Source organism: Piliocolobus tephrosceles, chromosome 13 (assembly GCF_002776525.5).
Source record: "Piliocolobus tephrosceles isolate RC106 chromosome 13, ASM277652v3, whole genome shotgun sequence".
Classification (NCBI taxonomy): Eukaryota; Metazoa; Chordata; class Mammalia; order Primates; family Cercopithecidae; genus Piliocolobus; species Piliocolobus tephrosceles.
The window spans coordinates 55,470,890-55,498,392 of record NC_045446.1 but is presented as its reverse complement, the minus strand read 5'-3'; the positions used below and the strand labels follow the sequence as shown (position 1 = coordinate 55,498,392).

Sequence of the window (27,503 nt, the reverse complement as noted above, 5' to 3'; positions counted from 1 at the left end):
GCCCAGCTAATTTTTTGTATTTTTAGTAGAGACGGGGTTTCACCATGTTAGCCAGGATGGTCTTGATCTCCTGACCTCGTTATCCATCTGCCTCTGCCTCGCAAAGTGCTGGGATTACAGGCGTTTGAGCCACCACGTCCGGCCCAGAATTTAAGAATATACTTTTATTCAACAACGAAATTTGTTTTTAGTTTTTTGAGAAGAGTCTGGCTCTGTCACCCAGGCTGGAACGCAGTGGCGCAATTTCATCTCACCGCAACCTCCACCTTCTGGGTTCGAGCGATTCTCGTGCCTCAACCTCCCAAGTAGCTAGGACTATAGGCACATGCCACCACACCTGGCTAATTTTTCATATGTTTAGTAGAGATGGGTTTCACTATGATGGCCAGGCTGGTCTCGAACTCCTGACTGCAGGTGATCCACCCGCTTCCGCCTTCCAAAGTGCTGGGATCATAGGCATGAGCCACCTTGCCCGGCCAGAGTTTTTTAATCTAAGTACTTCCATGAAATAAATCCCAAATGTGACATTTAGGTTTCTCCAGTACAATTTATTATTATTATTACTACATTTTAGCTTGCATTTACTAAGTGTCATGGAAATATTATACTCAAAGTAACAGAGCTCCAGAGAAAGACCATTAACTAAGAAAGAACAGTTTCACTTTCTTAGCATGTCAACTTCTAGTTAGCCTGCTTGCCTCTGCACCACAGATGCTTGTCTTCTTGTGGTTGTTACCGTATAATTGTCAAGCCAAAGCTTGAATTTACATGTGGCATCAGGCCAAGTCTGTGAATCCATGAAGACAGGCCATCAACTGCACTGAGGGTACAGCCTGCTGAAGGGTCCTTTCTTGACAGTCAATGATGATGAATCTGGAAAAACTGTCTATTCTCTTAGGAGAAGAAAATATACCCCACCTAAAGTCGCAGCTACCATTAACAACAAAAAAAAAAAAATTAGCAAAGGGAAAGAATCAATGACAAGGACAGTAAATATACTCTGAGAATAGAGTAAGTACAATTTACACACGCTGGAGTAAATAGTGAAGCTTCTGAGTCTAAGCTCATTTTTAAAATTCTGATAAAAATTTACTCAATTACATTTTATACAGTAATATTTAGTGAATTTGTCCAAAAAGGCTATGTTTTAATTTATGTGTAAAAATAAGAAAGGATTTATCAGTCTCTGGGCACTAAGAAAGGAAGAAAGACTTGCTAGAAATAATAATCTCACATAAAAGGCCAGCTGACATAAGAATACTATAATAATCAATATATTTTCTTTGTATTTACAATAAAATCTATCTGTTAATACTGTGATAGAAAAAATAATCAGTCCACATCATGTAGTAAAAACAGGCTTTTGAGGATGATTATACCTCTCATAATAAAAACATACAAGGATTTCTCACAGCTAAAGAACTTTTCAACATGACAGTCATGGGTGAAGGCAAAACTGACAGAGCACTTTAGATCAGCTATGTCCTACAACCAAGGAATCAAGGGCATTACCCATTAACCAAGCAGCAAAAAGCACTTTCATTTTTCCAGAACTATTTAAATATAGTAGTTGCCATGTGATCAGTTAATTTTACTTTGTGAGTTAGAAAAAGTAAAGACTAAATTGGGAAACTGCATTAAGTAATCAAAAGCAGCTCCAAACAAAAAAGCCATCAACAGAAACAAAAGGCATTTTTCTAGGTGTATCATGCATAAAAAGAATAATTACATATTATTATTAAATGTATTCCTTAATAACCAGATTAATAAATGAGGTAAAATTTAGTCATTGGAACAAATAAACTATATTTAATCACTTGTGTTTTGCTGTCATTGTTTAAAATAATTAACTTAATGTCTAAAAACTACAAACTCTTGAGTGTTTGCTTTTTAGAGTCCCTTTTGAGATATTAAAGAGCCATAACAAATTATCTGAATATAAATTATCAATACCATGGCCAGGCACAGTGGCTCAAGCCTGTAATCCCAGCACTTTGGGAGATGGAAGTGGGCAGACAGCCTGAGGTCAGGAGTTCAAGATCAGCCCGGCCAACATGGTGAAACCCCATCTCTACTAAAAATACAAAAATTAGCTGGGCGTGGTGGCACACACCTGTAATCGCAGTTACTCAGGAAGCTGGGTCAGGAGAATCGCTTGAACCCAGGAGGCGGAATCTGCAGTGAGCCAAGATCATGCCACTGCACTCCAGCCTGGGCAACAGCAAGACTCCATCTCAAAAAAAAAAAAAAAAAAAATTAACAATACCAAATATGATACAGTTCTATAATACCAATTTTGTATATGCACAGTGGAAATACTGTAAAAACCACAAGATAAAAGAAAACAGACTGGCCAGAACTTTAAATTTCAGACTAATCCAGGATAAAAATCTAGAAGATAAAAAACAAAAATGAAATTAACAAAATAGACAATTTGATATCCTTTCCATATTCAGTCGTCTACTAACATGCAATTTCCAAACTAATCCATTACCTCAAAAGAGGAAGAAAATGTAAATCTCTTTTTAAGTTTTCCAGTTTAGGCTCTGAAAAAAGTCTAACATTAACAAAACTTGCAACACTACTTTTAAAAATCTAGAATTTAAGAATATCTATTTTAGTTATTAAAGAGAAAAAATATTCAATTAAATCAAATGAATTAGCTGGATCAACAATTTCCTACCACACTACTATTATCTATAGCTACCCTTGGTATAATACTTTATGTCTAAGATGTCTACCTTAACTATTGATAGCACTTTTCACAGTATACCAATTTCCATTTTTACTTTCTTCTCCCCTTATCGTTTAAATGTATTACTTTAACTATCTGACAGGAAATTTTATTTTACAAATTCCTTGTTTAATTACTGAAGAGGTGATTTTAAAACATAAATGGATGCACCTGTTAATCCTGAGATGGTGATGACAGCAAAACTAAAAATCAGATGATTATTTTTACTCAAATTTCTGCTTTAGTTTTTTTTGGAAGATGGCTGGCAGAATAGAAAGCACAGCCAAGATCATCAGAATAAATATTGAGTTCCAGGAAACAGCTTCTCCTGCTGTTGTAAGTTGATACAGTGTTGTTCCTGCCTTAATGGCTACAAAAGAAGGAGGTGCAACACCTGAAACAAAAAATAAAAAGATACAGTAAAAACCACCAACTGTTTTTAAAAAATTAAAATTTTCTGTGCGCATAAAGTTTCTTAAAAGAATACAGCTATTTTCATTTTGGGAAAAAAAATTAAGAATTTAAAGCTCAAGTTTATTTCCACATAAAGAATTCAATCTTCCCTAATCACCTCTTAAAGATAATGATCTTTTTTTTATTTTTTATTATATTGAGACGGAGTTTCCCTCTTGTTGCCCAGGCTGGAGCGCAATGGTGCGATTTTGGCTCACTGCAACCTCTGCCTCCTAGGTTCAAATGATTCTCCTACCTCAGCCTCCTGAGTACCTGGGATTACAGGCATGCGCCACCACACCCAGCTAATTTTGTATTTTTAGTAGAGATGGGGTTTCTCCATGTTGGTCAGACTGGTCTTGAACTCCCGACCTCAGATGATCTGCCTACCTCGGCCTCCCAAAGTGCTGGGATTACAGACATGCGTCCTTGTGCCCAGCCAGGATAATGAATTTTAAAAACCCAAGACAAGTGCCCAGAGAATAATTTTACATTTATCAAAAATGCTCCCCCCCCCGCCCCCGCCCCACAGTTTGACTCTAAGGCACAGGCTTGAGTGCAGTGGCGCAATCACCACTCATTGCAGCCTCAGTCTCCCCAGGCTCAGGTGATCTTCCCACCTCAGCTTTCTGAGCAACTGGGACTACAGGCATGTACCACCATACCCAGCCAATTTTTGTAATTTTTGTCAAGAGGGGGGGTTTTGCCATATTGCCCAGGCTGGTCTCTATAACTCCCAGGCTCAGGCAATTTGCCCACCTCAGCCTCTCCAAGTGCTGGGATTACAGGCATGAGCCACCACACCCAGACTATCAAAAACCTTAAAAGAAAAAAAAAGGCCTGGCACAGCGGCTCGTGCGTGTAATTCCAGCACTCTGAGAGGCCAAGGCAGGCAGATCACTTGAGGTCAGGAGTTTGAGACCAGCCTGGCCAACATGGTGAAACTCCATCTCTACTAAAAATACAAAAATTAGCTGGGTATGGTGGCGCACACCTGTAATCCCAGCTACCTGGGAGGCTGAGGCAGAAGAATCACTTGAACCCAGGAGGCGGAGGTTGCAGTGAGCTGAGATCACGCCACTGAACTCCAGCCTGGGTGACAGAGAGAGAAAATGTGTCAAAGGACAGGGGAGGGGAGGGGAGGGGAGGGGAGGGGGAAGGGGGAGGGAAGGAAAGGAAAGGATAGGAGAACAGAGAGGAAAGCAAAGGAAAGCAAAGGAAAACGGAAAGGAAAGGAAAAAAGGAGGGAGGGAGGGAAGGAGGGAGGGAGGTTTGTTCTAACAATTTCAAGTTTAAGATACTCAAAGTGTGAGTAAAGAGAACAGCGCATACAAAAGTACATACAGAATGATAGCATTTCACTAAAAATCAAAACAAAGGGAAAGATATTACTTTAGCCAAAGCTGAAATTAAATCTCTGCCTTTCACCTGTAAAATGGAGATAGAAACAAAAATTCTCTCTTTAGATTCCATGGATCTAACAAAATTAAAAATACACCATGCTGATGTCAGTCTGTCAATTTTTTTTTCTTTTCATTCTTTCTTTTTTTTTGAGATAGTGTCTTGCTCTGTCACCCAGGCTGGAGCGCAGTGGCACAGTCTCGGTTCACTGCAACCTCTGCCTCCCGGGTTCAAGTGATTCTCCTGTCTCAGCCTCCTGAGTAGCTGGGACTGCAGGCACCTGCCACCACGTTCAGCTGATTTTTGTATTTTTAGTAGAGACACGGTTTTACCATCTTGGTCAGACTGGTCTTGAACTCCTGACCTTGTGATCCGCCCACCCTGGCCTCCCAAAGTGCTGGGACTACAGGTGTGAACCACCGCGCCCAGCTAATTTTTTTTAAAGTAGCAATAAATAATTGATTTTGATTATTCTTTTCAAAAAGAAATATTCTCACAAGAATTAAGCTTTCATAGATATTCAATATGTAAGAAATCTGCTCATTTTTTTTTTGACATCTGAACAATTCAACTTGAACTGGAAAGAAAAGCAAAACACTCCTATAAAGAATTATGAGAATTCACAAAATATATAAATAATCTTCATGTCCACTGATTAATTTCGAAATTAAGGCCGGGCACGGTGGCTCACGCCTATAATCCCAGCATTTTGGGAGGCTGAGGCGGGCGCATCATCTGAGGTTGGGAGTTAAAGACCAGCCTGACCAACATGGAGAAACCCCATCTCCACTAAAAATACAAAAAATTAGCTGGTCGTGGTGGTGCATGCCTGTAATCCCAGCTACTTGGGAGGCTGAGGCAGGAGAATCACTTGAACCTGGGAGGCAGAGGTTGCAGTGAGCCGAGACAGCACCATTGCACTCCAGCCTGGGCAATAAGAGCGAAACTCTGTCTCAACAACAACAAAAAAAAAACAAAAAACACACACCACAAAAGCAAAATCAAGTATTATTTCTTTAAAAGCAAGAATGTTTGTTGATCATTGCTTTCTCCATACTTTTGATAACATCCACAATAAATGCTGGTCTCAATAAAAGGAAAAATAGGATCAATTGTCTCCCGAAAATTCAAGTTCAACATTTTAATACTTCATCAGGAAACAAATTTGCTGCCGGGCACGGTACCACACGCCTGTAATCCCAGCACTTTGGGAGGCCAAGGTGGGTGGATAACGAGGTCAGATCAAGACCATCCTGGCTAACAAGGTGAAACCCCATCTCTACTAAAAATACAAAAAATTAACTAGACGTGGTGGCGGGCGCCTGTAGTCCCAGCTATTCAGGAGGCTGAGGCAGGAGAATGGCATGAACCCAGGAGGCGGAGCTTGCAGTGAGCTATCGTGCCACACTGCACTCCAGCCTAGGCGACAGAGCAAGACTCTTGTCTCAAGAAAAAAACCAAACAATCAAATAAATAAACAAAAAAAAACTCCAAAAAACACAAAGGAACCATTTTGCCAAAGCAACATAAAAAAAAAAAGAAAGGGCTGGGCGTGGTGGCTCACGCCTGTAATCTCAGCACTTTGAGAGGCTGAGGTAGGAGGATCACAAGGTCAGGAGTTTGAGACCAGCCTGGCCAACATGGTGAAACCCCATCTCTACTAATAATACAAACATTAGCCAGGCGTGGTGGCGTGTGCCTGTAGTCCCAGCTACTTGGGAGGCTGAGGCAGGAGAATGGCGTGAACCCAGGAGGCGGAGCTTGCAGTGAGCCGAGACTGCGCCACTGCACTCCAGACTGGGCGACAGGGTGAGACTCAGGGAAGGGGATGGGGAAGGGACATAGGAGAAAATTGCTCAAAAAAGGCAATTTGATTTTTTTTCCTCTCCACTTAGAGGGACTGGAGGTTATGGGTCCTGCTTAACTCTCTATTATTAAAATGATATACAGTAGAAAGTGCTCTTCTTTAAAGAGACAACACAAAAATAACCTAAATCAACACAGTGCAACAAACACTTCTGAGTATCTATTTATACAGCCAGGCTTTGTGCCCAAGAGTTCTAGATGGTGCTGGCATATCTGCAGAGAGCATGCATGCAATCTAGATCAGCTGGACACTGTTAGATATGTACACAGTGAGCTCACACACGGCAAGAACCAGAGGCCTTACCTAGAAAAGTACCAATAAAAAAAACTTTCAATGGCACGTTTATCACAGGAGATGTGATATTAATAAACCAATTAGGCAGAAATGGTGTTATTCTCAAAAATATAATGTAGTTAATGAGATGTTCTCTATGACGTTCAACCTGTCATAAGAAAGAAAATAATTAGCATCAGATTGAGGAAAACTTCAAAATAAGTCACTTAATATAAACACCTTATTTCAAATTCTCATTCCTGATACTTTAGAGCATACCCAAGACAAATGCCATACCCAAGGCTGGCATGGTGCTTCATGCCTGTAATCCCAGCACTGTGGGAGGCCAAGGCAAGTGGATCACCTGAGGTCAGGAGTTCGAGAACAGCCTGGCTAACATGGTGAAACCCATTTCTACCAAAAATAATGGTGGCATGCGCCTGAAATTCTAGCTACTTGGGAGGCTGAGACAGGAGAATCTCCGGGAGGCGGAAGTTGCAGTGAGCCAAGATGCACTTCAGCTTGGGCAACAAGAGTGAAACTCTGACTCGAAAAGAAATGAAAAGAGAAAAGAAAAGATCAAAAAAGGCCAGTGGTGACTCATGCCTGTAATCCCAGCACTTTGGGAGGCTGAGGCAGGAGGGTCACCTGAGGTCTGGAGTTTGAGACCAGCCTGGCCAACATGGTGAAACCCTGTCTCTACTAAAAATACAAAAAATTAGCTAGGCATGGTGGCATGTGCCTATAATCCCAGCTACTCGGGAGGCTGAGGCAGGCAGGAGCATTGCTTGAACCCAGGAGGCAGAGGTTGCAGTGAGCCGAGGTCATGCCACTGCACTCCAGCCTGGGTGACAGAGCGAGACTGTGTCCCAAAAAAAAGAAAAGAAAAAAATGCGCTGAGAGTTGGCTGATACAAGTGTTTCAATAACACATACACAGAATACTGTATTAATATAAAACGGATAGGTATCTAATTATGTGGATGCCTTTATACTGACACTTTTGACTTCTCTGCTGATTGAATTTACTAGGATAAAGAATTAAAATTACCATCACAGGTCTAAAACATTTGTATGTGAAATTATTAACATTCATATTTGCCTACCACCTATTTTTATTTGGTCAGAAGACAGTTGTTATTACTTAACTTAGGAAATAATTTGTGTTGGGTTAATACATGTAGCTAATTCATGCAGGCACTAAACACAGACCTTCCAATTAACGAAGAGTTACATCACATAATTTAAGAATACATGTTTACCTGCTGTGACCATTTTACTGCTTTCTCTGTTAGATATTTGTATACAACTGGTCTCCCAACTAAATAGGAAAGCATATAACAAAAAGAGGCACCAAGTCCAGAACACTGGAAAACAAAAAGAAGCCATAAGCATTTTGTATTTTTCTGTCTTACTCACATTGATTTATTCACCTGAGTAAAAGCTCAATTAATTTACTTCTTTCAGAGGTGAGGAGGGTACTCTGCAAGACATCTCTTGTGCAGAGATGATCTAGTACTTTCTCAGACCAAATTGTACCTCAAATGAGATCAGCTAAAACAAACTGGCACTTGTGATTACACCTAGTGACTATATCCAAATAATTAATGCTAGGCTTTAGCCTAAGAATAAAATTTCAGGAGCCAATTTCCAACCTCCTCCCGATCCTCACAATTTCTAAGCTTGAAAACACCACCTCTGGCCCTGGGACTTAACTCATTGTGCTCACCAATACTCCTTTGGACTGTTGCAGTTACAAAATCCAATAGGAAAGAAAAGCTAAAACATAGCTTATAAATGCAACTAAGTTTATAATTGGTCTGTTCTGGGGGAAAAACAAATTGTAACACCTCCTTGTGAAGGGACTTTAACTCCTCTTAAACTAATGAGTTTATGCTTACATAGACTAGTGGGATTAAAATATCATCATCCGCATCATTCTATTGTTTTTTTTTTTTTTCAGTCTCCCAATTTTATTTTTTCATACTTACCAAACAAACAAGAAATAAGGCTAGTGGAAAGGGATAAAGAAACCCTGAAAGTATACTGAGAAATATAGAGCCTGGAATAGCAAATGTTTGCAAGCTGGTAACTTTTAAGTTAAGGATTAGAACACAATTAAGTGGAATTTTAAAAGACAAATGTAACATTTCGGGAAAAAAGTATAAATACAGAAATTCTCATATAATGAGATTATATCCAAAGGTTTAGCCTCTAAGTTGACCATTTACTAAACAGTATCATAAATACTAGCAAATGTGCACTACTAAAAGGTTTCCAAGACAAAAATCCAGTATGTACTAGATAGAGAGGAATCGGGCACTTTGGGGGAGGAAAAAAGAAAAGGTCTTCCGTAATCTTTCAGTGCTTCTCTAATACATTTTACTCCCAAATGTTTTCAGGGAAATCATGTACATATAATTATTTCTAATTTAATTATGAAGATTTACCTAAATTCACTACTCATTTTAAAGGAATAGGAGCTACAAGAGAATTAAAAAAATAAGAAAAATAAAATAAGAATAGAAATTATAAAATATAGTAAAAGTCACAAATCTTATTTATTTTTGAGAAGGGGTCTTGCTTTGTCACCGAGGCTGGAATGCAGTGGCGCACTCATGGCTCACTGCAGCCTCAACTGCCCAAGCTCAAGCAATTCTCCCACTTCAACCTCGCAAGTAGCTAGGATCACAGACGTGTGTCACCATGCCAATTTTTATTACTTGTAGAGATGAGGTCTGGCTATGTTGCCCAGGCTAGTCTTAAACTCCTGGGCTCAAGTGATCAGCTACTGCTCATCTTCACTTCCTCAGAGAAGATTCTCTCCTTGTTCCCTGTGACCTGCTTTACTATTCCACTATGCTATTGAAACTTCCTCATAGCCAATAGTAATAACTTTTTCTTAACAGTCACCTTTCAGTGATCCCTGCATAGGATTAGACTTCATCCTGCATGAAACATGGCTTCAGTGAACTGTACTTTTTCTTCTACATTGCAGGTAATTTCTTCTCTAGATTTTTCTCTTTGCCCTCAAGTCTGAAATTTCTCTAATGTTCTGTTAGTCACACTCTCCCTTTCCTTTGATAAATTTGGCAATTTCCATGGCTTCAAGTATCAACCACATATAGTACTAAAACTCGAAACTCTCTGATCAATCAGCCTCAAATTTTCCACCTGTCTCCTACATGTCTCTGTTAAAAACAAAATACACACACACACACATTTTGGGTTAAGATTGTATTATATGGGCCGGGTAGGGTGCCTCATGCCTGTAATCCCAGCACTTAGGGAGGCTGAGGCGGGCGGATCACGAGGTCAGGAGATCGAGACCATCCTGGCCAACATGGTGAAACCCTGTCTCTACTAAAATACAAAAAATTAGCCGGGCGTGGTGGTGGGCATCTGTAGTCCCAGCTACTCGGGAGGCTGAGGCAGGGGAATGGCTTGAACAGGGGAGACGGGAGATTGCAGTGAGTCGAGATCTCACCACTGCATGCCAGCCTGGCAACAGAGCGAGACTCCATCTCAAAAAAACAAAATGAAACAAAAGATCATATTACGGATAGTTTCACACATATATAAATGTAGAAATACTCAATGTAAATGATGAGTTGATGGGTGCAGCAAACCAACATGGCACATGTATACCTATGTAACAAACCTGCAATGTTGCACACATGTATCCCAGAACTTAAAGTATAATAAAAAAAAAAAAAAAAAAAGAAAAGAAAAGAAAAGAAAGCAAGACTCCAAAGGATGAAAGGAGATAAATGGAAATTTTCCCTTGAGGAAATTGAGAAAGGCAGGAATAAATGAGGACAAGTTCCCAGGAAGTGTTTTGTTGTTTTTGTTGTTATTGTTTAATGCAACTGTTTTTTTTTTTTTTTTTTTTTTTTTCCCTAAAATTTGGTGAAATTCCTACTTGTCTGAAAAGGAAACCTAAAATTAGAGCTGAAATTGGGGAAAAAAAACAAAGTTGAGAAACTAGTGTCACGATGCCCTATATCATCAACATATTTCAGGCTGGGTGCCATGGCTCACGCCTGGAATCCCAGTACTTTGGGAAGCTGAGGGTGGATCACTTGAGACTAGGAGTTGAAGAACAGCCTGGCCAACATGATGAAACCCCATCTCTAATAAAAATACAAAAATTGGCTGGGCACAGTGGCTCATGCCTGTAATACCAGGTACTCAGGAGGTTGGGACACAAGAATCACTTGAACCCAGGAGGCAGAAGTTGTAGTGAGCCAAGATCATGCCACTGACCTGTGGTCTGGGCAACAGAGTGAGACTCTGTCTCAAAAAATAAAAATAAAAATAAGGCTGGGTGCAGTTGCTCACGCATATAATCCTAGCACTTTGGGAGGCCCAGGTGGGAGAATCATGAGGTCAGGAGTTCGAGACCAGCCTGCCCAACATAGTGAAATCCTGTTTCTTACTAAAAATACAAAAACTGGTCAGGTGCGGTGGCTCACGCCTGTAATCCCGGCACTTTGGGAGGCCGAGGCGGGCGGATCACGAGGTCAGGAGATCAAGACCATCTTGGCTAACACGCTGAAACCCCGTCTCTACTAAAAAAGTACAAAAAATTAGCCAGACGTGGTGGCAGGCACCTGTAGTCCCAGCTACTCGGGAGGCTGAGGCAGGAGAATGGCATGATCCCAGGAGGCGGAGCTTGCAGTGAGCCGAGATCCTGCCACTGCACTCCAGCCTGGGCGACAGAGCGAGACTCTGTCTCAAAAAACAAAAACAAAAACAAAAACTAGCCGGGAGTGGTGGTACGTGCCTGTAGTCCCAGCTACTTGGGAGGCTGAGGCAGGAGAATGTTTGAACCTGGGAGGCGGAGGTCGTGGTAAGCCAAGATCGCGCCATTGCACTCCAGCCTGGGTAACAGAGTAAGACTCCATCTCAAAAATGAATAAGTAAATATAGGCCAGGTGCAGTGGCTTACGCCTGTAATCGCAGCACTTTGGGAGGCCGAGGCAGGTGGATCACCTGAGGTTAGGAGTTCAAGACCAGCCTGATCAATATGGTAAAATGCTGTCTCTACTAAAAACACAAAAATTAGCTGGGCATGGTGGCACGCTCCTGTAGTCCCAGCTACTCAGGAGGCTGAGACAGGAGAATCGCTACAGCATAGGAGGCAGAGGTTGCAGTGAGCCCAGATCGCTCCACTGCACTCTAGCTTGGGCAACAAGAGCGACACTCTGTCTCAAAAAATAAATAAATCAATAAAATAAATAAAAATAAAAACCCCACATTTTTCAACGTCCAAATTGTTTAATGTCATTAAAATAATTCCTTTTCTGTCAGGCATGGTGGCTCACGCCTGTAATCCCAGCATTTTGGGAGGCTGAGGTGGGTGGATCACCTGATGTCAGGGGTTTGAGACGATCCTGGTCAACATGGTGAAACCCTGACTCTACTGAAAATACAAAAATTAGCCGAGCATGGTGGCAGGCGCATGTAATCCCAGCTACTTGGGAGGCTGAGACTGGAGAATCGCTTGAACCCAGGAGGTAGAGGTTGCAGTGACTAGAGATTGCACCATTGCACTCCAGCCTGTGTGACAAGAGCAAAACTCCATCTCAAAAAAAAAAATTGTTAAAAATGATGATTATTTTTACATCAAGAGGTAATGTCTTTCATTAACTGAGAAGATCTGGAAAATAGTTTGGATAAGAATAAAAGATATTAACAAATCAGAAATGAAAAATTAAACTCCACAATTTGCAAAATTAAGCACCCACAGCATAAGCAGTTTGAAATAAAGCTATTTTCCTGACTAGTTAAAATGTAATATATTTCTATAAAATAAATATCAAATTATAAAAAAAATCCATTCCTTTGAATAAGTATCTTAAGAATTTTTACAAAGGAAACAAGGCAAGAAAAAAATCATGAACAAAGGAGATTCATAATACGTATCTATAAAAATTAACACATACCTCCAAACCTAAGAGAACAATTATAAAAATACTATTTTGACTAGTAATTTAAAATACTTATATAAACTAATATCATCAGTTAATTAATACAATTATAAATCAAACCCATAAAATAATATGCAGTAAAGGAAAATGTTTGATAAATGAAAAAAGCAGAATACAAAAGAACCAAAAGAACTCGTGATAATATTCAGACATAAAAACAGTTCAGGAAACAGGATTAAAGTGATAATTTTTTTCCATTTCAAATTTTCAATTATTTAATATTGTTACACTGCGATAACAAATTTTAAAAGGAAAATATGTATAAATGAAGAGCAGACCTTTTACACTTTTTCTTGAACAAAATTAGAAAACATGTTTTCAGTTAAAAGGATACAAAATATATGTAGCAAAATAAGCTACAAGTACTTGAACATAAAAGGTGTCCTTATATTTGGATAAAACTTTTCCTAGAGCCTTGGCATCATCCATATCTCTGGGAACCTTCATATTCACTCTTTCTTCTCTAAAGAAATAAAGTGAAAAATTTTAGAACAGAATTTTGCAAAGATAACATCAAAGTCAAGTTCACGACATGAAGTTTTATCCAAAATGATTTGATGCCTTGATCTGTTAAGTCTAAATTAGCATTTTTAAGTTTAAAAGTTTATAATGTTTTCTTCTGTTTTGAGACATAGAGTTTTGCTCTGTTGCCCAGGCTGCAGTGCAGTGGTGGAATCTCAGTTCACTGCAATCTCTGCCTCCTAGGTACAAACAATTCTCCTGCCTCAGCCTTCTGAGTAGCTGGGATCACAGGTGTGCACCACCATGCCCAGTTAACTTTTGTATTTTTAGTAGAGAGGGAGTTTCACCATGTTGCCAGGCTAGTCTCAAATTCCTGTGCTCAAGTGATCCTTCTGCCTTGGCCTCCCAAAGTGCTAGGATTACAGGAGTGAGCCACCGCACCTGGCCTATACATTATTATTAGTTTTATTTTATTTTTATTATTTTTTTGACACAGAGTCTCACGCTGTTGCCCAGGCTGGAGTGCATTAGCATGATTTCGGCTCACCGCAACCTCCACCTCCTGGGTTCAGGTGAGTTTCCTGCCTCAGCCTCCCAAGTAGCTGGGATGACAGGCGCATCCCACCATGCCTGGCTAATTTTTGTATTTTTAGTAGAGACGGGGTTTTACCATGTTGGCCAGGCTGGTCTCAAACTCCTGACCTCAGGTGATCTGCCCACCTTGGCCTCCCAACGTGCTAGGATTACAGGAGTGAGCCACTGTACCCGGCTATAAATTATTTTTTAATGCTTTAATATAATTTCATGAGACAGGCAATTTTTTCTTTTTAATGTCTCAGCAGAATCAGACAGGTAATTTATACATGAAAGTTCTGGATGACACAAACCAAGGGTTAAAGGCATTTGTTCCAACATCGAAATAAATTTTGACTTGAATATAAGAAATGAGCCACTGACCAGGCACGTAGTGGCTCACGCCTGTAACCCCAGCACTTTGGGAGGCTGAGGCGGGTGGATCGCCTGAGGTCAGGAGTTCAAGACCAGCCTGGCCAACATGTTGAAATCCCGTCTCTACTAAAAATACAAAAATTAGCTAGGTGTGGTGGTGCACACCTGTAATCCCAGCTACTCGGGAGGCTGGGGCAGGAGAATCACTTGAACCCGGGAGGCAGAGGTTGCAGTGAGCTGAGATCGTGCCACTGCCCTCCAGCCTGGGCAACAGAGTGAGACTCCGTCTCAAAAAAAAAAAAAAAAGAAAAAAAGAAATGAACCACAGATGTTAGTATATGAAAAACATTTAACATCATTTTGGGTAATCCTGATGATAAACCAAATAATAATTTACAATGAAAATTAAGTAAAAATGTAACAAATTCATAGTTTATTTTCTTGAATTCACAAAAAACTGCAAGTTTTCCATTACTTTTACTCTATATTTGGCACTTTGTTTGGAACTGAATGATTTCTTGCTTAGGGAAGCCTCGAATAATCACCTTTGTGTTTCATGCATATTATGATCATTTGTGTTTTTTGTTTGTTCTACAGGCAGGCTCCCATGCTCTGTCACTCAGGCTGGATGGAGTGCAATGGCACGATCACAGCTCACTATTACCTTCATCTCCTAGGTTCAAGCGATCCTCTCATCTCAGCCTACTGAGTAGCTGGGACTGCAGGCACGTGCCACTATGCTCTGCTAGTTTGTTTTTTTGTTTGTTTGTGTTTTTTTTTTTTTTTTTTTTGAGATGGAGTCTCGCTCTGTCGCCCAGGCAGGAGTGCAGTGGCCAGATCTCAGCTCACTGCAAGCTCCGCCTCCTGGGTTTACGCCATTCTCCTGCCTCAGCCTCCCAAGTAGCTGGGACTACAGGCGCCCACCACCTCGCCCAGCTAGTTTTTTTGTATTTTTTTTTTTTTTTTAGTAGAGACGAGGTTTCACCGCGTTAGCCAGGATGGTCTCGATCTCCTGACCTCGTGATCCGCCCGTCTCGGCCTCCCAAAGTGCTGGGATCACAGGCTTGAGCCACCGCGCCCAGCCTCTTTTCTTTTTTTCTTAAGACAGTCTCAGCCTCTTTTTTTTTTTTTTTTTTTTTAAGACAGTCTCGCTCTGTCACCCAGGTTGGAGTGCAGTGGCGCTATCTCAACTCACTGCAAGCCCCGCCTCCGGGGCTCACACCATTCTCCTGCCTCAGCCTCCCAAGTAGCTGGGACTACAGGCACCTGCCACCACGCCTGGCTAATTTTTGTAGAGATGGGGTTTCACCATGTTGGCCAGGCTGGTCTTGAGCTCCTGGCCTCATGTGATCTGTCCACCTTGACCTCCCAAAGTGCTAGGATTACAGGTGTGAGCCACTGTGCCCAGCCTAGAGTCTTTTTAGTTTTATAAATTTCATAAGTAGGAACCTTTAGTTTACTGGGTGTCTCATTTGACTTGAGAAAACAGCACTGGGGCTCACACCTCTTTTTTTGTTTTGTTTTGTTTTGTTTTAAGGCAGGGTCTTGCTCTGTTACCCAGGCTGAAGTGTAGTGGCACAATTACAGCTCACTGCAGCCTCAACCTCCTGGGCTGAAACGATCCCCTACCTCAGTTTCCCGAGTAGCTAGGAGTACAGGCCTGCACCACCATGCTCTGCTAGTTTTAAAATTTTTTTGTAGAGACATGGTGGGTGCTTGGATTACAGGTGTGAGTCACTGTTCCCAGTCATAGCTCAGTTAAATTTTTTTTACCATGTAAACAAATGAGGGCTCATGCCTGTAGTCCTAGCACTTTGGGAGGCTGAGGTGGGAGGATCATTTGAATCCAGGAGTTTGAGAACAGCCTGGGTCATGTAGCGAGGCCCCGTCTGTCTAAAAAACTTTTTTTTTTTTTTTTGATGGAGTCTCACTGTTGCCCAAGCTGGAGTTGCCCACAACTCTACTAAAAATACAAAACTTAGCCAAGTGTGGTGGCGCAAATCTTTAATTCCAACTACTCGGGAGACTGAGGCAAGAGAATTGCTTGAACCCAGGAGGTGGAGGTTGCAGTGAGCTGAGACGGCACCATTGCACTCCAGCCTGGGCAACAATCTCGAAACTCAGTCTCCAAAAAAAAAAAAAAAAAAAAAAAAAAAAATTGTGGGCTGTGCACAGTGGCTAACGCCTGTAATCCTAGTACTCTGGGAGGCCAAGGTGGGCGGATCACTTGAGGCCAGGAGTTTGGGACCAGCCTGGCCAACATGGTAAAACCCCATCTCTACTAAAAATATAAAAATTAGCCAGCCATGGTGTCACACACCTATAATCCCAACTACTCAGGGGGCTGAAGCACAAAAATCCCTTCAACTCAGGACAGGAGGCAGAGATTGCAGTAAGCCAAAATTAATACCACTGTGCTCCAGCCTGGGCGATAGAGTGAAGAAAAGAAAAAAAATGAAAAATGAAGAAAAGAAAAAAAAAAAAAGAATTGTGATTGAAGGCAATTTGGAGAAAACATGACCTTCCTGATACTTTTAAAACACATTTCATAGTTCTCCATTATCACATCAGGCTGGCCCTGGTTGAAAGTCTAACTACATCTTAGTAGTCCTTTATATAATCTATGATTATACCAGGGTGGTATTAACAGGGTTTAATAGCTCTGGAATATTTTGCCCTTCTAAAATGTATTTCCAGGCTGGGCACGGTGGCTCACACCTGTAATCCCAGCACTTTGGGAGGCCAAAGCAGGTGGATCACCTGAGGTCAGGAGTTTGAGACCAGCCTGGCCAACATGGTGAAACCCGTCTCTACTAAAAATACAAAAATTAGCTGGATGAGGTGGCCCACCCTTATAATCCCAGCTAATCGGGGGCTGAGGCAGAATTGCTTGAATCTGGGAGGCAGGGCTTACAGTGAGCTCAGATCACGCCACTGCACTCCAGCTTGGACGACAGGGCAAGACTCTGTCTCAAAAAATATATATATATGTGTGTGTGTGTGTGTGTATTTTAACATATATATTTAACATATATATAAAAAATACACAAATATGTATGTATTTCCACATGGGTTTTGCCGTGTTGCCCAGGCTGGTCTCACACTCCTGGACTCAACCAATCCATCCACTTCGGCCTCCCAAAGTGTTGAGATTACAGGCGTCAGCCACTGCACTTGGCCTTAATCCACTTTCATCTTACAAATATCTATACATTTTCAGTTTATTTCTCAGTATACTTACTCACTAAGCTGAGGAAAATTTTTATATACCAAAAACATAACAAAAGCTGCAGATAAGAAAATGGACACCAATATAAGGAGTGACATTCCTGCTGATCCAGCTTCTGCCCAGGATTTTTCTGGAAGAAAAAAGAAGGTATAATTAAGATAAATATAAAGAAAGACATGCCAGCAAGTAATTTCTGTAAATGCTTTCCTTCCAGATAATGGTGTGTACTTTTGCCTAAAACGATGTGACATTAAATTTAAGCACTGGGCTGGGTGTGGTGGCTTACGCCTGTAATCCCAGCACTTTGGGAAGCCGAGGCGGGCAAATCACTTGAGATTGGGAGTTCGAGACCAACCTGATCAACATGGAGAAACTCCGTCTCTACTAAAAATACAAAATTAGCTGGGCGTGGTGGTGCATGCCTGTAATCCCAGCTATCTGAGAGGCTGAGGCAGGAGAATCGCTTGAATTCGGGAGGTGGAGGTTGCAGTGAGTGGAGATAGAGCGAGCCATTGCACTCCAGACTGGGCAACAAGAGCAAAACTTCATCTCAAAAAAAATTAATTAAATTTAAGCACTGTACAGTACTTGAAGTTCATTAACTGGACATATTACTTTTGGGGGATATATCCATTTTAGAAGTATGAAAAAGCAGAACACCAGACTCTGTAGCACTGGCATATTGAGAAGCCAAAGGGGAAAAAAAGAACATCGTTCTAAATGCTCTAAATTTTATCACATACTGTCAGTTTCAAATTTCTATACTGGGAGCCAACAGCATAGACAAAATGGCCCTTTTGGAAAAATGAGGTAATTTGGCAATTACTTCAACTGTTTTAAGAACACAGATATTCACAAATGCAACTGGAGAAATGTTACACTTTCTCTTTATACCAAATGCATCAGAATATAAACTTGAATCTCAAATGTTTTGGGTACCTCTGTAACTCCAACAATGGGAGAATATTTGTAGTCCCACAAAAGGTAATCTCAGTATTAGCTTAAAAAATTATATGAATGATAAAAGTACAGAATGAGATTCAGGAAACAGTAAGTAGAAGAAAGTACAGGGCTGTTCTGCCGGGAACTGGTCAATAGCACGGAGGCCAGGACAACTTTACATTGTGCTCACTGGGGAAGAGGTAGGAGTGGGTGACTCAATTTTTATTTTACCATTATCCCTTGTGTACACTGGTAATACTCAAAAGTATTTAAAAATATGTACACTATATGTCCGGGCACGATGGCCCATGCCTGTAATCCCAGCACTCTGGGAGGCCGAGGTGGGCGGATCACAATGTCAGGAGATCGAGACCATCCTGGCTAACATGGTGAAACCTTGTCTCTCCTAAAAATACAAAAAATTAGCTGGGCGTGGTGGCAGGCGCCTGTAGTCCCAGCTACTTGGGAGGCTGAGGCAGGAGAATGCCATGAACCCGGGAGGTGGAGCTTGCAGTGAGCCGAGATCACACCACTGCACTCCAGCCTAGGTGACAAAGCGAGACTCCATTTCAAAAAAAAAAAAAAAAAAAAAAAAAACGCATACTATAATTCGGAGTTATGATTTTTAGTGCCCTTAGAATGGATTCAACTATTGCACAGGTGGCTTTCAAACATGCTTTTAGGAAGTATCCTAAAAGTACTGAACTGCCTATACTCTACTACTTTAGCAAATCCTTCTTCATAAAAGTTTATAAATGTGTATTAGACAGCTGTCATTGCTGCTCTACCTTGTCTCCCTTCCCTTGAATTAACACCCTTCCCTTGTCCCATAAGGGGGCCAATCTCAGGAGCCCCTATTCTTACATTCTACCCTCCCAAACCCAGAAGGCTCTCTGGCCCAGGGTTGGACACTTGACCCAAGTAGAAACAAATCATTACTGGCTGACCAGATTTTCTCTTGATAATTTGAACTAAGAGATACTGGTTGTCAAGGGATAGTGGGACTTGGAGCTAAAAGGTTAAATGGTGGAGGACACAGTAAGCCAAAGTGGTAAGCCAAAGACATGTATCAGAAAATAGGAGAGGTTGGAACAGAAACCCAGAGAAGCAGAATTGGGAAATATAGCTAAGTCACTTGCTGATTTCTAATGTTCCACTTCCCCTGATGCCTAGCTCTATTTCTTGCTCATAAATGCCAGTGAGATTATTTCTTATATTCTTTTTCTCTTGTTTAACAATCTTCCTTTTTATTTTTCTTAGTTTAAACTGATGTCTACTCCTTTCAACCAAAAAGTCTTGACTAAATAAAAGATAAGCTTCGAGGCTGGGCGCGGTGGCTCAAGCCTGTAATCTCAGCATTTTGGGAGGCCGAGACAGGTGGATCACGAGGTCAGGAGATCGAGACCATCCTGGCTAACCTGGTGAAACCCTGTCTCTACTAAAAAATACAAAAAAACTAGCCAGGCGAGGTGGCATGTGCCTGTAGTCCCAGCTACTGGGGAGGCTGAGGCAGGAGAATGGCGTAAACCCAGGAGGCAGAGCTTGCAGTGAGCTGAGATCCGGCCACTGCACTCCAGCCTGGGCCATAGAGCAAGACTCCATCAAAAAAAAAAAAGCTTCATTTTTATCCCTTGTCTCACTATGACAACCGGAATTAGTAAGATTTTGCTAACTTTTTTCCCCCCAAAGAGACAGGGTCTCCCTATGTTGGCCAGGCTGGACTTGAACTCCTGGGCCCCAGCAATCCTCCCACCTCAGCCCCTTAAGTAACTGGGACTACAGGTATGTACCACTGAGCCCTGACTAGGTATTGCTAAATTCTATGTTGAACACATAGAGAAATAGAAACCAACTGGCTCCTTGCTATTGGTAGACTACATGAATCAGCATTATCAGGAAGCTTGATGGAAATTCAGATTCCCACTGAAGCAAAAATCTACATTTTAATGATATTCATGTGATCTTCACACACATTAAAGTTTGAAAAGCTAAAATCTGGCCCACTTTTACAAGTAAGAGGCCCAAAGAAGGAGACTGCACTATCTATTTATAAAAAAAAAAATCCTGAGCCATAGTGGTGGTAGTGTACACCTATAGTCCCAACTACTCAAGAAGCTGAGTCAGGAGAAATCGTTTGAGCACAGAACTTTGATTCCGGCCTGGGCAACACGGTGAGACCCTATCTCTAAAAGGAACCAAATAATGTGAAGTGTATTTCCAAAGCATTTTGTTGTTGTTGTTGTTCGAGAAGGAGTCTTGCTCTGTTGCCCAGGCTGGAGTGCAGTGGCATGATCTTGGCTCACTGCAACCTCCACCTCCCAGGTTCAAGCAATTCTCCTGCCTCAGCCTACCGAGTAGCTGGGATTACTGGCATGTGCCACCACATCCGGCTAACTGTTTTTGTATTTTTGGTAGAGATGGGGTTTCACCATATCAGCCAGGCTGGTCCAAGTGATTCTCTTGCCTCAGTCTCCCAAGTAGCTGGGATTACAGACGTGCGCCACCACACCCAGCTAATTTTTGTATTTCTAGTAGAGATGGGGGTTTCACCATGTTAGCCAGGCTGGTCTTGAACTCCTGATCTCAGGTGATCTGCCCACCTTGGCCTACCAAAGTGCTGGGATTACAGGCGTGAGTGAATGTGCCCAGTCTCCAAAGCATTTTAATATCTATTTATAACTAACCTGTAATTTCTGTTGAAGTAAGAATTGCTTAGGTTAGTGCTTTGATAATACTAAATATAAATTATTCTTACCTATTCATTAAATTTAGCAAGTTTTCTATAAGGTTTTAGTTACTTTCAGTAAACAATCAATCTAACTTCCCAACTAGTCCCTATTCTTCTTCCTCTTCTTTTTTTTTTGAAACGGAGTCTTGCTCTGTCACCCAGCCTGGAGCGCAGTGGCCTGATCTCAGCTAACTGCAACCTCTGCCTCCCAGGTTCAAGTGATTCTCCCCTTTCAGCCTCCAGAGTAGCTGGGATTACAGGCACGTGCCACCAGGACCAACTAATTTTTGCATTTTTAGTAGAAAAGGAGTTTCACATTGTTGGCCAGGCTGGTCTTGAACTCCTGATCTCAGGTGATCCGCCCACCTTGGCCTACCAAAGTGTTAGGATTACAGGTGTGAGCCACCGCACCCAGCCTCCAACCAGTCCCTATTATTCTAACTTTGTTATGTTTCATGTTAATCTCAAAAAGAAGATTTGCTCATCTCTTATTTCTGAAATTTATTGCAGGAAGGAAGAGGATCATAATATAGCACAAAAGGTATCTTCAGTGGAACAATAAACCAAGCATGCCTGTCTCTTAGTACTCTAGTTCATTAACCCACAGACATATTGATATGTATGCTTTTTAGGAGCACAGAGAATTAAAAACATACTTTAAACATCTCAGGTAGGTCAAACCTGAAAAGGTCTCTGCAGAATCTTGTAATAACAAATGGCTAACTGTCCGCTACATTTATGCTCTGGTTACTATCTAATTTAGTACATATCTTGAGGCCTCCTAATAAGTTATATTCACTCATAAGTTATATTCTCTAAAAAAAAAAGCATCATCAGCGAAAACTTCAAAAACATCAGGGTGTACTAAATCCAATTGAATAAAAAATGTTGGTTTGGTTTATAAATATAAATCCCATTTATTTACTTATTATTTATTTATTTTTATGAGACAGTGTCTCACTCTGTTGCCCAGGCTGGAGTGCAGTGGTGCAATCATAGCTCACTGCAGCCTTTAACTCCTGGGAGTTGAATGCCTTCAACTTCAATCCTCCTGCCTCAGCCTCCTGACTAGCTGGGACCACAGGTGCATGCCACCATGCCCAGATAATTTTTGTATTTTTAGTAGAGATGGGGTTTCACCATGTTGGCCAGGATGGTCTTGATCTCTTGACCTCGTGATCTGCCCACCTCGGCCTCACAAACTGTTGGAATTACAGGCGTGAGCCACTGCACTCGGCAATTTTTTAGTTTTGTATTTAGAGACCAGGTCTCACTATTTTGCCCAGGCTGGTCTTGAACTCCTGGCTTCAAGCAATCCTCCTGCCTCAGCCTCCCAAAGTGCTGGGATTACTGGTATGAGACATCAAACTGGGCTAGAAAACCTATTTAAACACAAACCATTTTCACAATGCTAAAATAGTTATTTCTCTATTTTATTGAATAAAAAGCTATTCAATAAAGTAGGTAAGGAACGAGGGTAATATAAATATAAGTATTGAGTTTTCTATAGGTTGACATCAAAGCAAAGACACATTATACACACAAGTAGTGTATATTTTTTCTGGACGTCCATTATGATAATTTATAATTATAGGCCGGGTGTGGTGGCTCACTCCTGTAAGGGCAGCACTTTGGAAGGCCAAGGTGCGCAGATCGCCTGAGGTCAAAAGTTCAAGACTAGCCTAGTCAACAGGGTGAAACCCTGTCTCTACTAACAATATAAAAAATTAGTCAGGCATGGTGGCACACCCCTGTAGTCCCAGCTACTGGGGAGGCTGAGGCACGAGAACTGCTGGATCCCGGGAGGTGAAGGTTGTGATGAGCCAAAATTGTGCCACTGCACTCCATCCTGGGCGACAGCTATTAATTATAGACCAATCATAGATAATAAACTGTTTTGGAGATACACTTCACATTATACACTTCTTAAAGTTATGCTACTTTTAAATCCATCTAAAGGTATGCTACTTTTAAATCCAATTAACTTATCCCAACCCAGTTTTAACTTACTTTCCTGCTAGAATCAGGTGCAGAGTATAAGAAAAACTAACACAAATAATTTAATATTATGAGCATCTTTTAAAACCTTCAAAACCATTAATTTTTTTTTTTTTTTTTTTTTGTAGAGGGAGTCTCGCTCTGTCACCCTGGCTAGAGTGCAGTGGCATGATCTTGGCTCACTGCAACCTCCGTCTCCTGGCTTCAAGCGATTCTCCTGTCTCAGCCTCCGGAGTAGCTGGGATTATAGGCACCTGCCACCATGCCCAGCTAACTTTTTTGTATTTTTAGTAGAGACGGGTTTTCGCCATGTTGGTCAGTCTGGTCTCGAACTCCTGACCTCAGGTGATCCACCCGCCGCAGCCTCCCAAAGTGCTGGGGTTACAGGCGTGAGCCACCGCACCAGGGCATTCATAATTTTTTTATCCTGACGATATCTGCATACATAAGAATGACTTTTAAGAAAGAATGGGCCAGACGTGGTGGCTCAAGCCTGTAATCCCAGCACTTTGGCAGGCCGAGACGGGCGGATCATGAGGTCAGGAGATCGAGACCATCCTGGCTAACACGGTGAAACCCTGTCTCTACTAAAAAATACAAAAAACTAGCCAGGCGATTTGGCGGGCGCCTGTAGTCCCAGCTACTCGGGAGGCTGAGGCAGGAGAATGGCATAAACCCAGGAGGCGGAGCTTGCAGTGAGCTGAGATCCGGCCACTGCACTCCAGGCCACTGCACTCCAGCCTGGGCACGAGACTCCGTCTCAAAAAAAAAAAAAAAAGAAAGAAAGAATGATGGATCTTTCCCCACTTTCTTAGCAATTCTCTTTAGAACTTCTATCCAAGCTATGTACTTAAATATAGTTGTGATTAGGGCTGTCCGCTAAACATCTATTAAGTACCAAACGCTTTGTTCACTCTGTGCTCCTAAGAAGCTGATGCCACCATTAGCTAGCTAGATATTCCCCTTCCTCCGACAAGGAAGAGTAGAGTTAAAAGGGGCATTTAGTTTATAGGAAAGCAAGATCACTGGGCTAGAGTGAAGGCAAGATTCATAGAGTTTGTGGAAATTTTGTTGAAGATTAAAAGATGGGAAAAGGTGGAGGGTGCAGAGGCTCATGCCTGTAATCCCAGCACTTTGGAAGGCTAAGACAGGTGAATCACCTGAGGTTGGGAGATTGAGACCAGACTGGCCGACATGGTGAAACCCTGTCTCTATTAAAAATGTAAAAAATTAGCCAGACACAGTGGTTAGCACCTGTAATCTAGGCTACTCGGGAGGCTGAGACAGGAGAATCGCTTGAACCCATGAGGCGGAGGTTGCAGTGAGCAGGGATCGTGCCATTGCACTCCAGCCTGGGTAACAAGAGTGAAACTCCCTCTCAAAAAGAAAAAAAGAAAAAAAAAAGATGGAAAAAGAGTCAGTTTTTGTTTTGAGATGCAATCTCGCTCTGTCACCCAGGCTGGAGTGCAGTGATGCCATCTTGGCTCACTGCAACCTCCACCTCAGTCTCCCAGGTTCAAGCAATTCTCCTGCCTCAGCCTCCCAAATAGCTGGGACTGTAGGCACCTGCCACCATGCCTAGCTAATTTTTGTATTTTTAGTATACACAGGGTTTCACCATATTGGCCAGGCTGGTCTCGAACTCCTGACCTCAGGCAATCCTTCCGCCTCAGCCTCCCAAAGTGCTGGGATTACAGGCGTGAGCCATGATGCCCGGCCTACAGTCAGCCTTCTATCCTGCACATATGCAGCTAAATATTTTTAAAGACTTAAATAGGTAATAGTCTTTTTTTTTTTTTTTTTTTTTTTAAACAGGGTCTCCATCAACCAGGCTAGAGCTCAATGGTGCAATCACGGCCCCCTGCAGCCTGGATCTCCAAGGCTCAAGAGATCCTCTTTACCTCAGCCTCCCAAGTAGCTGAGATTACAGGCGTGAATCATGCCCAGCTAATTTTTGTATTTGTATTTTTATTTTTTTAATAGAGACAGGGTCCCACTATGTTATGTTGCCCAGGCTGATCTCAAATTCCTGGGCTCAGGCAGTCCTCCTGCCTTGCCCACCCAAAGTGTTGGGATTACATGTGTGGGCCATCAAACCCAGCCTAATGTACGCCTCTTAAGTTAAAAATTAAATAAGGCTTTTAGTATGCTAGCTCTAAAACTACAATATTTTTCTTTACATTATGAATTCACCAGTCCTAAAGTAAAGAATAAGATGAATGAAAGGAGTCAGTGTTTAACTGGACTAAAGAACATTAACTACTCTGCCACACACTCCTAAAGTTCTCCTTAGCCATCACTGGTGGTGGAACATACCTGTATGAGCTACAGACAAACTTCTTAGGATCACTTCAAGTTTATGAGCTTTAAATATCATTTAAAGAACAATTCCAGGCCAACACGGAATCAAAGTATTTAGTTTCTAGGTACAGTTTTTTCCTTAAAACAATATTTAAAGCCGTGAGATTCTGTAATTATAGAGGCAGCAGGAATAAAGAGAAAACAAAAACCAAAACTAAAGCCGTGAGAAATGTCAGGATGATGTAGTGGGGGGAAAACACTTTAGAATGAGTGACCTTAGCTGTAACTAAGTAACTGCTAATATTTTAGCCCCCACTTCATATCCAAGCGTTACTCTAAATCTTTTACGTGAATTATTTCGTTTAACCCACGCACCACCTATTAAGTAGATATTATTATTATCCCCATTTCACAGTTCAGACACTGAGGTTTTTTGAAAGCTACCAAGTCCAAGATCACAAGAAAACAGTAGGGCAGGGACTCACACACCACCTGCCACCTGGAAGTATTAAGTCCTTGCTCCTAACTACTACTTCACTGATCGGGCTTTACGACTTTGTAAGTCATATACCCACCTGGGCCTCAGTTTCTTCATCTGTAAAAACAACGCAACGAATGCTACAGTACAGCTCCTTCCAGCTCTGCCTAGCGTCGTTATCATCCACCTTACAATCTACCTGAGCGTCAACAAGCCAGTGTCATCCTTTCTTTTAAGTGAATTGTACTCAAATAGCATTTACAATGCACCTACTAGGCGTACGGCCTTGTGCTGCGCGAGCGCCCAAGCCCAGCTCCCTCACGGTCTCTGCTCCCGCCCCGGCGCCAGCAGGCTCCCTCTTTCCCCGCAACTCTCCGAGACCTGCGGGGGTCCTTTTTCCCTCCGGACACACAGAAGCCTCCGCCCACCCCCAGCTCTGCTCCCTGGGCCCACTCACCCTTCTGGTGGTCTCTGCTGCCAGGCGCCGCGGGACCCCGCGTCCCCGCTGCCCCGTCCCCCACGGGGGTCCTGTGGTTAGCGCCCGTCTGCGAGCGTTCGGCGACTCTGCCTTTCGCCATGGCAGCTGCAAGGAAGGTGAAAGAAGCGGTGGGGTGCCGCGCCCCCTAAACAACAAAATCGCAGGCTGCTTACTCCGCCGAAGCGCCACGGCCAGAGCCACTTCCGGTGCGACCTCCTCACCCGAGACGACCGCAGCCCAGCTAGCACAGCGACGCCCAGCAACACCCGCAGCGCCCGCCCCAGGCTAAACCCCGCCCCGTGCCGCCCCCGAGCCTCGCGCGCTCGCTTAGGCCCAGTAACCGCGAGACAAGTCAGGGTCCTGGACCGCCCCTTTCAGTGCCCCGCCCCACCCGCGAGAAAGAGGTGGCCACCTGGCGCCGGGGGAGAGCATGCGCAGTCGCGGCACCCAAGTCACCCGGCTGCGGCTCGCAGTCCCTGAGCGTCTAAAGCTCAGCCTTAATTACCCGGAAGTGCGGTCCCAGGGACTTCAAACCTTTTGTCCAGGCCGCCGGAAGTGCCTGTGATTAGTCGGCATTTCGCGGCTGAGGCTGATTCAGCCCGTTACATCAGTTCCCCAGCTGCTGTCTTCAATTTGGAGGCGCCAGAGTGCTTGGTCTAAATATGGTGGAAAATACAAAGGCTGAGCAAAACCTACCTGAGTTTCAGGAAACTAAGGCTCAGAGAGGGCTACGTAAAACCTGTGAAGGTCACAGGATGGCAAAAATGGGCTTAGAATCCAGGTTGTCTTGTTCCCAAAGCTAACCGCTTTGCATTACCTGCTGCCGCCCCCTTACTACTAAACCCAAGTCAGCTCTACATTTAGCTTATTCGTAAACTAAGCGGAAACATGCCTTTTCCACAGGTACTTTTTCTGCTTCTACCCCTCAGAGCACATTCAGCTTACTCACCGTGGTTGCCTCTTGAAAGTAACTTGGAGGCCAGGCGCGGTGGTTCACGCCTGTAATTCCAGCACTTTGGGAGGCCAACGCGGGTGGATCTTCTGAGGTGAGGAGTTGGAGACCGGCCTGGTCAACATGGTGAAACCCTGTCTCTACTAATAATACAAAAATTAGGCCAGGTGCAGTGGCTCATGCTTGTAATCCCAGCACTTTGGGAGGCCGAGGCGGGTAGATCATCTGAAGTCTGGAGTTCGAGACCAGCTTGGCCACCTCTCTACT

The 27,503-nt window shown here is 42.5% G+C and overlaps 1 protein-coding gene across 4 annotated transcripts; it reads right to left on the bottom strand.

The window, feature by feature from the left end:
* Positions 1–527: 527 nt before the first annotated feature.
* Positions 528–26,703, bottom strand: TMEM41B (transmembrane protein 41B). 4 transcript variants are annotated; one of them, XM_026454016.1, is made up of 8 exons: positions 26,264–26,703; positions 17,372–17,489; positions 13,055–13,183; positions 8,719–8,819; positions 7,990–8,094; positions 6,759–6,897; positions 2,906–3,128; positions 528–930 (listed from the first exon to the last, which is right to left on the bottom strand). In XM_026454016.1, the coding sequence occupies exons 1-6, from the start codon at positions 26,382–26,384 to the stop codon at positions 6,893–6,895; spliced, it is 579 nt and encodes a 192-aa protein (XP_026309801.1). In that variant the 5' UTR covers positions 26,385–26,703; the 3' UTR covers positions 528–930; positions 2,906–3,128; positions 6,759–6,892. The 4 variants fall into 4 exon arrangements, with proteins under 4 accessions (XP_026309801.1, XP_026309799.1, XP_026309800.1 ...); XM_026454014.1 differs by having other exon boundaries at positions 8,719–8,812; XM_026454015.1 differs by having other exon boundaries at positions 528–3,128.
* Positions 26,704–27,503: the final 800 nt, after the last annotated feature.